The 14,417-nt window shown below is 35.7% G+C and overlaps 1 protein-coding gene across 1 annotated transcript in view; it reads right to left on the bottom strand.

Annotated features, from left to right (window-relative positions):
• Positions 1-3,673: 3,673 nt before the first annotated feature.
• SLC25A16 (solute carrier family 25 (mitochondrial carrier), member 16) overlaps positions 3,674-14,417 on the bottom strand; it is a 17,689-nt gene continuing 6,945 nt past the window's right edge. Inside the window, exons 5-9 of the mRNA XM_009325990.1 lie at positions 9,597-9,718; positions 8,996-9,062; positions 8,036-8,198; positions 7,078-7,146; positions 3,674-5,273 (exon numbers count right to left, since the gene is read on the bottom strand). Coding sequence (XP_009324265.1) covers positions 5,117-5,273; positions 7,078-7,146; positions 8,036-8,198; positions 8,996-9,062; positions 9,597-9,718 — 578 coding nt within the window. The 3' untranslated portion in view covers positions 3,674-5,116. The remainder of the gene's footprint in view (positions 5,274-7,077; positions 7,147-8,035; positions 8,199-8,995; positions 9,063-9,596; positions 9,719-14,417) is intronic.

Raw genomic sequence — 14,417 nt, 5'->3', positions numbered from 1 at the left:
CGCGGGGCTCCTCCAGCCGCTGACGTGGGGGCGGGGCCCGCGCCGTGAGGGAGCCTAACGGTCCCCCGGAGCCTGTGGCGGTTACGTCTGTGCTAGAGAGCGTAGTTCTCAGCCCTACCTGTCGTTTATTTCCACAGCGTCAAGTGCTGTTACAACCGTGGCCCCTCTTCTGATACCAGCGCAGTAGTATGAGGTAAAATTAGATGTGCCTTTTGCTCCCAACTGCTTATGGGTGAATCTCAGCCTGAGTCAAACTTTTCTCCAATAAGAACTCGTTGTTATATTCGATGCTGTTCACTGAGAGAGTCTTTCTGAGGTGATACAGAAGTTTCAGATGCACAGATTTCCTTTCTTTGCTTTTTTTTTGGCCACAAAAACACTACTTCAGCAAAGCATTCTGGATCTGAGACCATCACTTCTAGCAAAGACCGAAGGACACAGGTACTAAATCTATTCTTAATACATCAGTCGGACTGTTAAGTAGTTTAAATGTCACGAAAATGATGTATTAAGAGTTTTGTCTTGTGTCTCTTTAATGTAGCCAAACATTGGGAAACAGTATGAGGCTCTAGTCCTGCAAAGAAGACAGTTTTGGCCAATGGTTAGACATCCCAACAGAAGGATCAAACCTTGAATTTTAAAAGGCGAGAACATACTTAAATTAGCCCCTTTACTTTCCTTTGGGATAGTCCTGAAATGCATGCAGTAAACTACATTAATGTCACTTTCCATTGTAAAACCTCTAATATAAGCTTACTTGTAATTTAACAGTTATGTGTTGAGATACTATCAAATGCACAGTCAGATAATTTGGTATGGTATTAAAAGAGATTACATAAATACTTTTACTTTGTACGCTTGATAACCTTGTGTTCTGTAGTGTCTTTCATGTTGCCTATACATCTCTCATACACTAAAAAAGAAATATCTTAACAGAATATGGTTATAAAAGTATAAAAATATGCTTTAAATATTTTTTTGAAGTTAGCAAAAATCTAAGCAGTCTGGGGAATCTCTACAGAGGGTCTGTGAAATCTAGAAAAACACCAAACCTTATTTTAGTACCAAAAGGTGCACTAAAGTGCTCAGACTATAGCTCTTTTAATTCTTTCTGGCATCAGTGATTGAGAAAAATGTTCTTACAAATTTAATATACATCAAGATACACAAGTTTGAACTGTGTAAATTCAGGAATTTATTGTCAAAAATTTGTTATCACAAGCTAATGAAATTTGTTCCTCCCAATCCCGTGGCAAACAGGGAGTTAGCTATCTATGCTTACAAACAGTTAACATGTTTTATATGCCCTCATTTTTTAGGCTACAGATTTAGTCAGGGAAATCTATGAGGGGAACCTACCGCTGTGTCTTCCCCAGCAACTGACTCAGAAATATATACTTGCCTGCTGCCACCCCAGGTAGCAAGTTTACTCCTGAAGCTAAATCTGAGATTAAATTTACCTTGCATCGGATCTAGCAAGTGTGCAGCCACAGCATGAGCTGGTTCAGTAAGGTGACACCAATAAAATCTATTCTTTTGGTGGGTTAACCTTTCATCAGATCAGTGGAAGCACCATAGTATCTAGTCCCTCTACCCTGGATGAGGCGAAATGTCAAACAGCACCCAAAGGTGCAGGTAAATAGCAGAATGAAACAGTGTAAGTTAGCTGCAAGGCCGTCGCTTCCTGATCTGATTTACTATGTAACCATGCTAGCACTGCCGTAAGAGAACAAGTCAGATCCTGCCAACGGGAGTGGAAAGCAGAGCAGTGTACAGGAAACGTAACTCAGACCAGCCTGAAAGCATCCTGGGATCGACTCTGAGGATGCTTAGGGGGCAGCCTGTCATTCACGTCACTGAAGCAGAGATCTCTGAGCTGAACAGACTCACTCACACTAATTACACAGAATAAAAACATAGTTAAGGACGAAGCACAGATCTTTTCTTTTATACCTGTTTGAATTGAACAAATATGGTTGTTTTGAGCTGCAAACATAAAAGGCTTACGAGTGCCTTGCACACTTTTTTCAGGGAAAGAAGGGAAGAATTTGAAGAGTTTCAATAGAATTTGTCCACCCTGAGGTCTCAGCTCATTTAAATGAGCAACAAAAAACATCCGGAGAATATTAGTAATGAAACAAATAAAGACATTGGAATTGATCAGTGTAAAAAATGGTTCAAATACATTAAACTTTTCTGTATAATGACTGCAAACTGCAATATTGGTCATACATAAATGCCTTGGTTACAGCAGGCAAAATTTTCAATTGTAAGAATGTGAAGTATTGGGGCTTATTTTAAAGACACAATGTTTAATCACTGGAAACAACCCCCCCAAGACTGAGATTTTCAAGACATATCATGGATAAGCCTGTATGAGACCATCTCACCTGAAGGAGTCCTAAAATGGTGAGGCTTTCTTTTCTACTTTTATGTCAAAGACTATTGGAAATAGGTGGGTTTAACAGAGTTTAAAAGTATTATCCAAGGCTACATAACCAGTTCTTCACAAAAATAATTACTTCACTGGATAGAACTATTAGTTATGAGATTATGATGATACAAATTTTTAGGAAATAAAGACAAACACAGATATTCAGGCCCCTTCCATTTGCTGAAAAAGTAAACAGAAAAAAACAATTAGAAAGTATGTGACTAAGGCATAGAAATGAGCTTGGCTGGAGCCTGTACTTTTTACTGGCTAAAATAAGATGTTGCTTGTTCAGTGCACTGAAAGTACTGAAGAGACAGACAAGAAAAAAACAAGGGAATAAATCCCTCAGTAGTTCAAAATGAAAATAAACCCAGTTTTCATAGGGCTGTCACTAGAGAAAGGAAGAGGATTTACAGTTAAGTCCCATGTTTCCATTGTGGTAGTCAGATATTCTAAATAAATTCTATGTTCTAACTCAATAAGAAATACCTGAATAAGCTTTCCAGAAAGAGTTAGAAATAGCTACTAAAAAAAAATTAGACACTCCAGCCTCTTCCCATCTAGTCCCTGGACAAAAGTATTTTTCTTTCACTGACCTTGCTCAAAAGTATTAAAATACTTCCAAATTTAAAATTATTCATAAATTTTAAAAATTATTTTGAAAGACTAATCCTGAAAGTACAGCACAGTTTCATCCAGTAGGTCTATTTTTCACATTCAATATCCTACTCAATTATTTATGGGACACTTTTTACTTCTCTCTTTCTCTCAAGAGTGAATATGCTGAATTCTGCTTTATTCTGCATAAGAACTGTTTAACTTTTCATGACACAGCTCAAACCTATTTGAGTTCCTCAAATGTATCACTTTTAGAATTATTAAGATGTGAAACTAAATTTAAACATCCTTAACAGTATTACCATGGCAAAGAACTGGCACCTGAGAAGATGCTTATTTACTCACAGAGTAAAACAATGCAAGAGAAAAATGGCACATCTCTTTTTTTAATACAGTGGCTTTAGCTCTATTGCAAGGACTTTAAAAAGATAAAAATTCACTGTGATATTGGTTAGTTTTCCTTTAAGTGAAACTAAAGATCAGGTGAAAAATCGTATTTGTTGTCTCTTAATTAAGAATGACAATGTTACGCAGATTTACCTACAAGGGCAAACATACAGATAATTCCAGAAACATGCATTCTTTCTGGCTGCAACACGTACAAATCACACAAAGACATTAGTTTAAAATTTTTAATAAAATAAATTCAAATACATCTCATTCTCTGTCTGCAGCTACATTGTTAAATATCAAAGAAATTCATACTTTTAAGAAACTGGGAAAAAAAAAGGGCCACAAAAGTTGTTATTGAATATATAACTCAAAATTTGGTTTGTCAAATTTGACAAAATTAAGCAAATCAATCTCACCATCCGCCACTTAACATAACCATTATCAATTATTAAAAGACACTGCTAAAATATTTACAATAAATAAATAACTTACATCACTTAAAGTAAATGCTTTACAGTTTCCTGAATCAAGTGAGTAAAATCAAGAGTACCAATGCAAATCATGTATAAACAAGTCTGGAAAATAATTCCCTCTACAAAAGGAATTGTAGGAGGAGGAAAACATGTAATAGTCTATTGCATACCATACTTTAGAAACAGTACATATACACATCTACAGACTCCAATACAGTCTTCATTTTCTTTTCTTGCACGAGAGGTTCAATGTGGTCCATATGCCTAATAAGTAAATGCAGCAGCATGCAGTCTTGTTTGTCACCATGTTTTAAGGTAGTGACAAACCTGTTTACACAAGCTAGTACTGGATAGTACATAAAATACTCAGCCTTCAATAAACTGAATCGAGAACATTTCAGCTCCAGAAAAGGTACAGAAATGCCTTGTAAGATTAGGCCCGTGCTAACTGCCTTAAGAAAACCTTTTCTAGCACTTGTCACTGTAAAAGTTCCCCCCTGGTTTTATTTGTGTAGATACAGCATTTTTTAGAAAAGCATGTATGCCAAGAAACTGGCTTCCAAATTGCAAGATTCTAATAATGTTAAATAGATCTTGTCATTTTTTATTGAAATGGTTGAAGAGACTCATATGTACCAATCTGAAGATATATGCATTGTTCTTGCATACAGAAAACTTGTACAAAAAAAGAATGAAAAGATGCTTAAGTTGTGGTCTGCTGAGTTCAGCTTCTACAGAGCAGGCAAGTATCTGAATATGAAAATCGTTGCATTTTGTTCATATCAGTTTATTCAATTTAATTTTTAAAGAAGAACAGATGTCTAACTACTAGCTTAAAAAGCAATATAACCATGTGTGTAACTCTTGGAATGGTGATAAAGCTAAAGAACTAACAGCTTGAAACCCATATAAAAATGTGGGTGTGATTTTAAAACTGCCTAATTCTTAACATGAATCTAATGACACCTAGAAGATCAAGTGCAAAAAAATGTTTATAGCTAACTAATGTTTATTATGATCTGTCTCCTGGTTTCACTCCAGGAAATTAACCACATTTTGGCAAATAAAAATGTCAGACAACAGCAGTTCCACAGTAACAGATAGCTTTTTTTTTTTTAAACTTCAAGTAATTTACTCACCAATATAATTTGAGGACTGATAGTGTAGTTTTACAGGAAAGTCTTCTAAAAAAAAAAAATTAGTTGAGGTGCAAGAATTGTTTCATAAGTTCATATGTGGTAAAAGCCACAGCCTGGGAAGGAATACAACGAATATAATTTAGAGATAAGCCACGGTATAATCCTCTTCGTATTCCATGTTGTTGATACACATATTTCAGTGTCTGCACCATTGTACTGAAAAAATAAGAACTCAAATCATTATTGGATACACATATTCAATAGTCAAAATCACTTTCTTTAAATACAAGACTTTTTTTTACTTGGTTCTTAAGAGATCTATGGAGAAAAACCCATGGGACTCCATACAGTGAAGCATTATAGTCTTTTTAGGACTCAGAAGACAGTCTGAGCTTCTGCAAGAAATTTGGGCACAAGGGCTGGGAATTGGAAAGAGGACAGTGCAATCCCATCTAAAGAAGTTTCAGTCTGAAAACACCTGCCCTAGAAGACATATTAAGACATTTTACACCAGAATGGCTAAGCATATTCCATTGCCTATCTGGCAGGAAGGAGTTGAGAAGCATCAATTCTTCTTACAAAAGTAATACAGAGTAACAGAAACATAATTTGCCCAATGTAGCACACACTTCTTGCATTAAAGATCAGTATTTAGGCTTGTATCCCATTCTCTTTCTCAGAGCACTCAATCATACTACCCATCCTTCTAAAGCTCTGCATATAAAGTTTATGTTTAGCTCTGTATTCTACATCTTGTGTGTAGCATCCTCCACCATGACAAAGACCTAGTATTTTCTCTCAAATGAGAAATGCTAGAAGTATATAATATTTGACCTTATTAAAAGCAGAATTTGCAGTGCATATGCAAGGAGAACAATTTTCCTCACATACTTATATTGAAATGGAGCAAATGGACGTTAAATGCAAAACAATGTAAAAATCTGTAAGGTGCTCGATATTTCCAAACTATTAAAGACATTGCTCTTTGAGAACATCTTCCATATGCCTCAAAGCTTCAAGATCTACTTGTTTTAGCCTCTCATCCTCTAAAGACATATATGTCTACTCTCCGTCAAGGCACAGCTCTCTCCAAACACCGTCACAACAATATTGTTAAATTGGGAAGCCTGATGTCTGTAAAAGTAGTTCTCACAAATGCAGAAAGTAAAACCCCAAGAACAATTAACACATTTTTATTTTAAAAGTATCTGGAGTGGAAAATAGCCAAGGAAAAAAAAAAAAACGTTAAGGCTGCTAAGAAAAACAAAACAGCAACTTTCACATTAAAGCAACATCTAGGTTGTTTATAAAAGGTCACTAAGACGGAGTACTGTTAGTAAGATCCAATTCACCACGCAGGTGGTTCACAGTGGTTCACACTGAATCACACTGGATTCAGACATACACAAATCCACAAGATTGAAAGTAACCAAGATAAAACTGTCCTGGAATTTAATTTGGTTGAGGCAATTTGAAATTCAGAAAGTTTTTCAAGATGAGAGCTGATTTAATACTATGATTTTAACGATATTATGGTACTTCCACTTCTACTGGAGGAACCCCAACTACGTGTGGGGTGTGGGACATTACCGTAAATGCAAGAAAGGTCAAATAAAACAGTATTATGTAAAATCATCTTATGGAACAGGTTCTGCACCATTAAAAAACACTTTGAAACATTTCATTTCAGTAGAAGCATGCAGTCTCTCTCTTAGGGATACTGCTGATATTAAAGAAAGACACTGCAAGTTGAATTAAAATACAAAAAATGGTTACTAATACAAATACAGTATTACTAACAAAAGTGCCACTGTGATTTCAGGTTGGTTTTTTTTAACCCCAGAGTGATAATGGCAGCTTTTGTCTGTGTGGAAACTTATTCATTAAGAGAATGAAGAAATCAACAACATAGTAGTTGGGGGGGGAGGTGGTGTTTGTTTTTTTTAAACTTTAAAACTAAGAATTTAACTCTGCTCAGACATAAGAATTCAGTTACTACGGATGAAAACAAAATACTTACAGGCACTTTTCAGAGTCTGGGAGAACCGCTCCTAACTGCATTCGCCTACGAGTTACATCAAGGGGATATCTACAGAGGAGATATTTGAACAGCAGTTCAACCAGATGTGTAATGACTATATGAATATTGTTTAAAAAAGAATACAAAGAAGTCCATATGCAACCTCCAAGTTCCCTTTTCAGTGAGTCAGGAATCCGGCTCAGATTCTCAACACAGCTGAAAGTTCTCCAAAAAGGGAGATTTCCCCTATACAACCAAAACCAGCAAATCAGATCTCTTAATATATTCCATTTGGCACGAGTAAAGAAGACACATGAAGATCAGATGAGAGTATAAAACAGTCTGTAAAACGCTGGAGGGAGAAGACACCTGAATCAAAAATAAAATTAACAGTTTAAGGATTAATAGAAAATGACATTTGTAATGCAGTGATTTAGTGAAAAATTGATGCCATATAAGTCCACTAAATTAATTTAGTTTATGGACAAAATAAAATATGACAAGGACAGCATGAGAATCAAGAAAGCAGGCAAAGTAATAAAAAAAATTAATGCCAAATACAATATCTAAGACTTGTGGGTTGGGTTTTTTTGTTTGTTTTTTTAAATTCTATGGCTTCACAGGTTACATTGTTTTGCAAATAAATTGGAATAATAAAATTCTGCAAATTATGTTCATGGTCAAAATTTCATAGCTTACCAAACAAGATTCCAACTGATTTTAGGCGATTTGTCTGAATTTGTTTAATTGACTCAACGCATATATACCTTTAAAGACCCTGAAGATTAAATATATTTAGTAAATGAAACAATAGGAAATAACTGAATTCCAGTGTCTGATTAACCTGATTTAAAAACCTTACTAATAACTAGACTTACATAAAATCATATTCTCAGATAAAAGTTTCTTTAGAATAAACAGCTATATAGAAAAAAAACCAAACAATACTCAAACTTACGATATCGTCTGAGCTATTGCTCCAGCTATGCCACCACACAGCAGATTTACATGTGTTTTCAAAACTAAGACATCGGGATTATCTAATGAAGGCCGTCCAAGCAAGTTAGGTGCTTGAGCAAGTCCAATGCTCTTTAAGGTACCAAAGGTAAAAAATGAAAAACCTAAAAGGAAATTTAATTTTATGTACTTTCATAAAAAAGTAAACCATTTGTCAATGCATCATCATCATAAACAAAAAGCTGCAATTACAAAATGAAACTATTTTCCAATTCTTTTAGAAGTTTTTCTTAAGCAGAAGGAAATAGACAAATAATATTTTGAACTTCTACAGTAACTTCTGTCCAAATGAATTAGTGTTTAATATTAAAAGAATGCTTTAAATAAGCTAGACTGTGGGTTTTAAATTACTGGATTGCTGTTAAGATTAACTCCTAAGATCTTTTTAACTGAAGAACATCTCTCATCTTTTAAATATGACTGTAGTTTAGCTGGGCAGTTCTGATGTTCCTCCATCCCACATCACCCACTGCTTTAGCTTGTGTAAGTATTTATGTAAAAGTCACCAGGAGATGGAGCCAATACAGAGGCTCTAAGTCTCCATCTAGAGCGCTCTGCTCTCTCATGGATCTACCTGTTTGAGAGAAATATCCTACATGCTTTCTTGAGGGAAAATTGGGAAGCAGAAGAGAAAGAACCACTGCTTTACCTCTCTCCCTCTCAACTCCAAGTTTCAGAAAAGCTAGGCTTTGCCTATTGAAGATGCTTTAACACACATTGATCAATTCTAGATTAAGACTGAAGAGTTGCAAATGCTTCTACTGGCCTCCCCTCTCTGTTCAGTAAAAAACAGAATCCTTGATTTTAACAGAAGCTAATTAACTAGGTGTGCAAACATATTATGTAAATTTAGTAGCACACACAACCGCTGAAGGACTGCCACGTTCTGTTTTTAACTTACCCGCATATGGCGCCATTCCTACAACAGTTGGCATCAGCCCTCTGTAGAACCCACTAAAACCACCTTCCTTTGAAAGAAAATACAAGTACATTTGTGGCAAGAAATACAACAAATGTCTTAACAAGTCATATGACTGTTCATACAGATTCACATGACAGCAATCTGACTAGCATCATCTAGCACCAAGGAGCTAACATTAAGTTCCATTTCTTATGCCTGAAGAATTGAGGGGACAACTGCCTGGCTCCATAGGAGATAAAGAAGTGAAAATGAAGGAGAAAAATCTACATCCAACATCATAATCTAGGAGACATTTCTGCATTACACATATCCCTCCTCCCCAAATTTTTTGTATCATTACTACTTGTTCTTGAAAAGCAACTTCTCTGCTGTTTTTGACCTCCCACTTACATGAGTCTTAGCTACATCTTAGCAGCCTAAGTAGAAGGAAGCATCCAGATAATTTCTTACATCAAAAAATTCAATGTGCACGCAATGAAGTCATGTTATTTTCCACCAAGCCACTATTTTCAATGCAGTGCAACATTTTTTAAAGAGCATATTTTGCTTTGACAGGACTGAAGATTAAAAGAAAAAATACCTTTGTGTAAATCATCTTGAATGCATGGATAATTCCCATGTACTTGTGTTCCCCTTTTACTTGGAACGCCAGACGAACTCTAACCATATCAAGAGGGTAAGTACAAATCACTGCTGTAATACCTTTATTAAAAACAAAAACAAAACAAGCAAACAAAACTCACCTACACCTTATCTGATTCTAGGATTATTTTGAAAATCAGAATTTCCTTTTGTGGCAGTGAATAGAATAGCATATACAAATTATTTTGCTAAAGAAACACTTAAAGTCACTTATAATCAGCAAATAGGAACACTAACTTCAGCAACACACAAAGGATTTACATTTATACTTGGTGTTCACTGAAGCTGCACACCTAGGCCTTGATTTTCCACAGATTTATGGGCCTAACTATATTCACATGAGCAACCTTATTTACATCCATGGCTCATAAGCATCAGGCTAGTCAAGTGCATCAGCTTTACTGGATTGCAACCATGAAACCTAATCCTACCATATCTTTAAAAAAAAAAATCAAACCACCAAATTTACATGTTTAATTTCAAAAAGGTTGCCTCAGAATTTGATGTGATTACTGGATATAGATACACGTATCTATCTACTGCATCTGAAAATACTAAATATATTCTAATGACATTTAAAATAAAGTCAGGATCGTACTGATGAAGAGTACTTAACTGCATTGCGTTACTGCATTTTAAGAGTTCATGTTACACCAGCACTTCTGTTTTAAAACTCTGACAAAAAAAGCTATTTCTAGACTTTAGATGCCAAAAAAAATTAAATCTTAGGATTCATCCAGTTATTAACTGCTTCAAAACTTATTAGATGCTGACCAACTTGTAATTTTGGAAACAGAACTCCAGTACAGACAACAACTCCTCTAACAGTTACCTGAATAATAAATTCTTTCCTACTGCTAGTTTTTGAGGTAAACCACTCAATTGCTGACAAATTATTTGGAGGGAATAGTTAAAACTGTTTACTAAAAACAGAGGTCATTTTCTGGTGCTATACCACCGTCACTAAGAAAAAAAATACTGGGAAAAGGAGAAAAAGCAAGCAAAAACCTTTGTGATTGGTATTGTTTTCTAGCAGCTGCTCTGATTTAGCTAAACATCACCCTTAAAAATTAGTCTTGCAGAAGATAAGCACACTTTTTATGCTGGCAGGAAATTGCCACTTCCTCTGAAGTTTTAATAGTCTCTTAATGATATCTCTTTTTGTAGGTGTATCATTTCCCCTCCTTTCACAAGGTCAAGAGAAAACCACAACGGGTGGGGGGTGGGGGAAACAAACCAACAACAAATCCAAGCACAACACAACTCCAGCAAACAAGCTCTTCGTAACTTTTATCTGGAGAGAAAAAAAAAAATCAGCTTTAGTAAGCTGAATGATCTGACAGAAGATATCGGGATTAGATGGTGAGGGGAAAAAAAAAAAAATGAACACCATTATTGAGCTATCCAAAAAGCTGACACTGGTCAACTGTCAATTGAGAGTAAAGTTTGTGGCCTTCTGGAGTATCCTACCAGTAATTTATTTTAGAAGACAAAAACATCTCTTTCAGAGATTTTGGATGATTCCTCTGAATAAAAAGCAGACATCTGCAGTTGATTTCTGATGTTGTCTCACCCATAGGGTTCAAAAGTTGGAAGCTGCAAAACACCAAAGCAACTTTAGGACTGTTTCCACTGACCTACGTTATTAAATGCAATCCCTCAGACTACAGCCTTTTCCTAATGGATTGCCTGAGATGTCCTGAAATATTGTAAAATGGATGAATTCAAGTAGTTTAAAAAAAAAGGGGGGGGGGAAAGCTTTTACAGAGCTTAAGAGTTCACAGGAAAGTCATCCCACTTCAGAGAACAGACAACTTTATCCCCCTTCTCTTTCCAGTCATGCACTGATATGTATCCAGGAATATTCTCTGAATGAAGCCTAGCAAACAGACCAATGAAGAGCTTGGTGAATGCACTAAGTAGCAAACACAGTCCAAAAAGAGTACAATTGAAAAAAAAAAAATTCAGATGGAACTGAAAGAAACCATATGTAGTAAGGATTTAAATAGGATTTTTTTTTTTTTTACTTCTTAAAATCCTCTAGCCATGAATTTTGAAAAAATTGGATTTCTAACATCAGCCACAAAATATGCTTTCTTGAAGCAACTGGGAGAGACATATTACTGCTTACTGTTCATATAAGCAAAATGTACACACAAGGGATCAAGATTTCCTTCGGGGCTCAGAAGAGACACTATCCTTTCTGGGAGGAATGGCGGCCAGTTTTGGGACACAAAGTCATTATGGTGAAGTCTACAAAATTACCAATCTCCTCTCTACTCCCTAATATTATGAGTTACCAGAAGTCAGACCACAGCATCTTAAGGCTGATTCCTTGTCTTTAGGAAGCAAAGTCTATCCCAAATAATGAAGAGTTGAGCCAAAAATCTCTCCCATGGTTGGTTCAACAGGACAGAATCGGAAGTATCTCAACAGTTAGGAGAGACATACTGCAATTCCCAGCGTCTGATCTGAAATAATCATGATAGGTAGCTCCTCCCTCCTTTAAGGAACCACTTCAAAAACAGCAGACTTTCACTGCAAATGCTGATTCAGAAGTCAGGGGAGTCAGGGAAAGACCATTCTTCACTTACCATATTGTCCTCAAGCACCTTTGACCACGCTTGGGGACAAGATACAGGGTTACACAGATGTTTACTGAGACTTAGTGTCAATGAAGCACAACAGGAATTAGGCTGTCCTTGATTTGCTTCCCAGGCTTTGGGAGTTAACAATGAGATTAGCTATATAGGGATTTATCTCTGTCTCCCAATTTCCCTACTATTCCTCCATTCTTAGTAATTTTCTTTCTTTGAAAATAAAAATAAAAAAACATCTGGAGCAAGAAAAAAAACAAGTGAAATACATTTACAAGGATCAGGTACTACAAACATATCTGATACACAAGTTTTTATGATTTCTGTACCATGCTCTTTGTTCTTTATCAATAACTACGTAGATCAAATTAAGTACTACCAGGTGATTCAGAGGTATACAGTTCAAAAAGTGGTAAGCACAAGTCACAGTCTTGAACTGCAGAAGATATTCTCCTTAACTAGTACAAAGATCTTCTGAACAAAACAAAGCTTCAGGAACTATACATACAGAGAAATAGCTGATGACAAAGAATACTTATCAGACAGGTTAAAGAACTGCCTAATTTACAAGTCCTAGTATTTCTAGGCCTCCAATACAAAATTGTTTCTTTCTGAATTGCACCTGAAGAAATAAACAGCACAGATTCTTTTAAAATGTTGACTCCAATAGGTAACTTGTTAATTTCATACTATTTAAAATTGAGACAGTCAGTATCCTCCTAGATCCGTACTATTTTCCAATTGCTTTCACTAAAAGTAAGAAGATAAAACAAAAACATGCTTTCTGTATTAGTTTCATGGTACTTGAGTTTATTCTAGATAACATCTAGTCTTTTTTGGCTTTTTTATTTTTAAGTTAATCAAGTGCAGGGGAGGAAACACATTTCTGTGTTTTACTTCAGGATTTTCAATTAGAAAACTAAAACAAGATTTAGATTTGGAAAATCATCCTGTGATACAGGGGTTATTTGATCATTTTGTTTCCTAAACCCCACTAACCTCTATGATTTCTGTATCTTCTCCCCAGCTCTGTCTTTCCTTAAAAGAAGTTATATACCATTTATCTGTTAATGAGGTGTTACAGCTGAAATTTGAATCACACAAGACTCAGGAAATTCAGAGTTAAAGTTTCCACAGTAACTTTAACTTGGCCTCCTTAAATATATGCATTACAATAGGTTTTTCTTTTCTCTCACTCCACTACCCCCATCCTCATTGCCTTGTTTTTCCCTGTGGATATGCTTTTGATCCTGTTTATCAGTTACAGAAGATACTGAAAGGTTTCCCCCCTCTTTGAAGCTGATTCAGGTCTGTTGACTGCTGGTAACGTTGGAAACACTGACATAAGCAAGATTTAAGTATCAGTAGCGTACACAGAAGTGAAAGCAGACAGCTGTGTAGCTAGATGGTGTAGAGAGGACAAAAAGGAAAGGGAAACAAGGGTTATCCATTTTCAACTGCGTAATATTGGGTTCCAGGAAACTGTGAAGACCCCTCTCCACCAACACTGGGGTGGAGCACACCGTCTCCTTTAGTCATTTAAACTTGGAAGGAACAGAATAATATTCCTTATTGGAGCCAGCAAGAGACTAAGCCACAGGAGTTAAAGCAAAAAATATTACCAGTTGCTTTTAAAAGTCTTTTCTTATTTTGTTTGCAAATCTAGAGAACTTCTGTATCAGATTTCAAACTCTACACTCTTCTTCTTAGTGCCTCCTTCCTCCTCTATATCTTCTTGGCATACTCAATATAAACCCTCCCCTCTTGTTTATCTAATGAATATCCCAAAAAGCAGTTAATGCCACCGAGTAAACAAATAGTAAGACACTCACATGTGATACTGTTACTGTACCTGACTGCTATATTCATTTTACTGCACACCTAAGTCTAGCTCATCTACTGTTTTGGGGTGCTCAATACCAGACTATTGATTATACTGTACTTAAATGCACACACAAAGCATTTCATTTATCATGTTTTCCAGATAGTACTGTATATTAATTTTATTTCTGTTACTCTAACCACACAAAACAGATTTAACCAGTAAGGTGCTTAAAACAATGCCAGATGCTATTAATTTATCTACACAAAGAATTCCAGCATGCCCAACACTGACAGAGTTAAGCTAATTATTCAATGTTTTCACAGTGCCTCACAAGTCA

This window comes from Pygoscelis adeliae, unplaced genomic scaffold, assembly GCF_000699105.1.
Source record: "Pygoscelis adeliae isolate BGI_AS28 unplaced genomic scaffold, ASM69910v1 Scaffold4, whole genome shotgun sequence".
NCBI classification, from domain to species: Eukaryota; Metazoa; Chordata; class Aves; order Sphenisciformes; family Spheniscidae; genus Pygoscelis; species Pygoscelis adeliae.
Note: the sequence above shows the minus strand (reverse complement) of the source record. Positions and strands in the feature narration are given on the sequence as shown.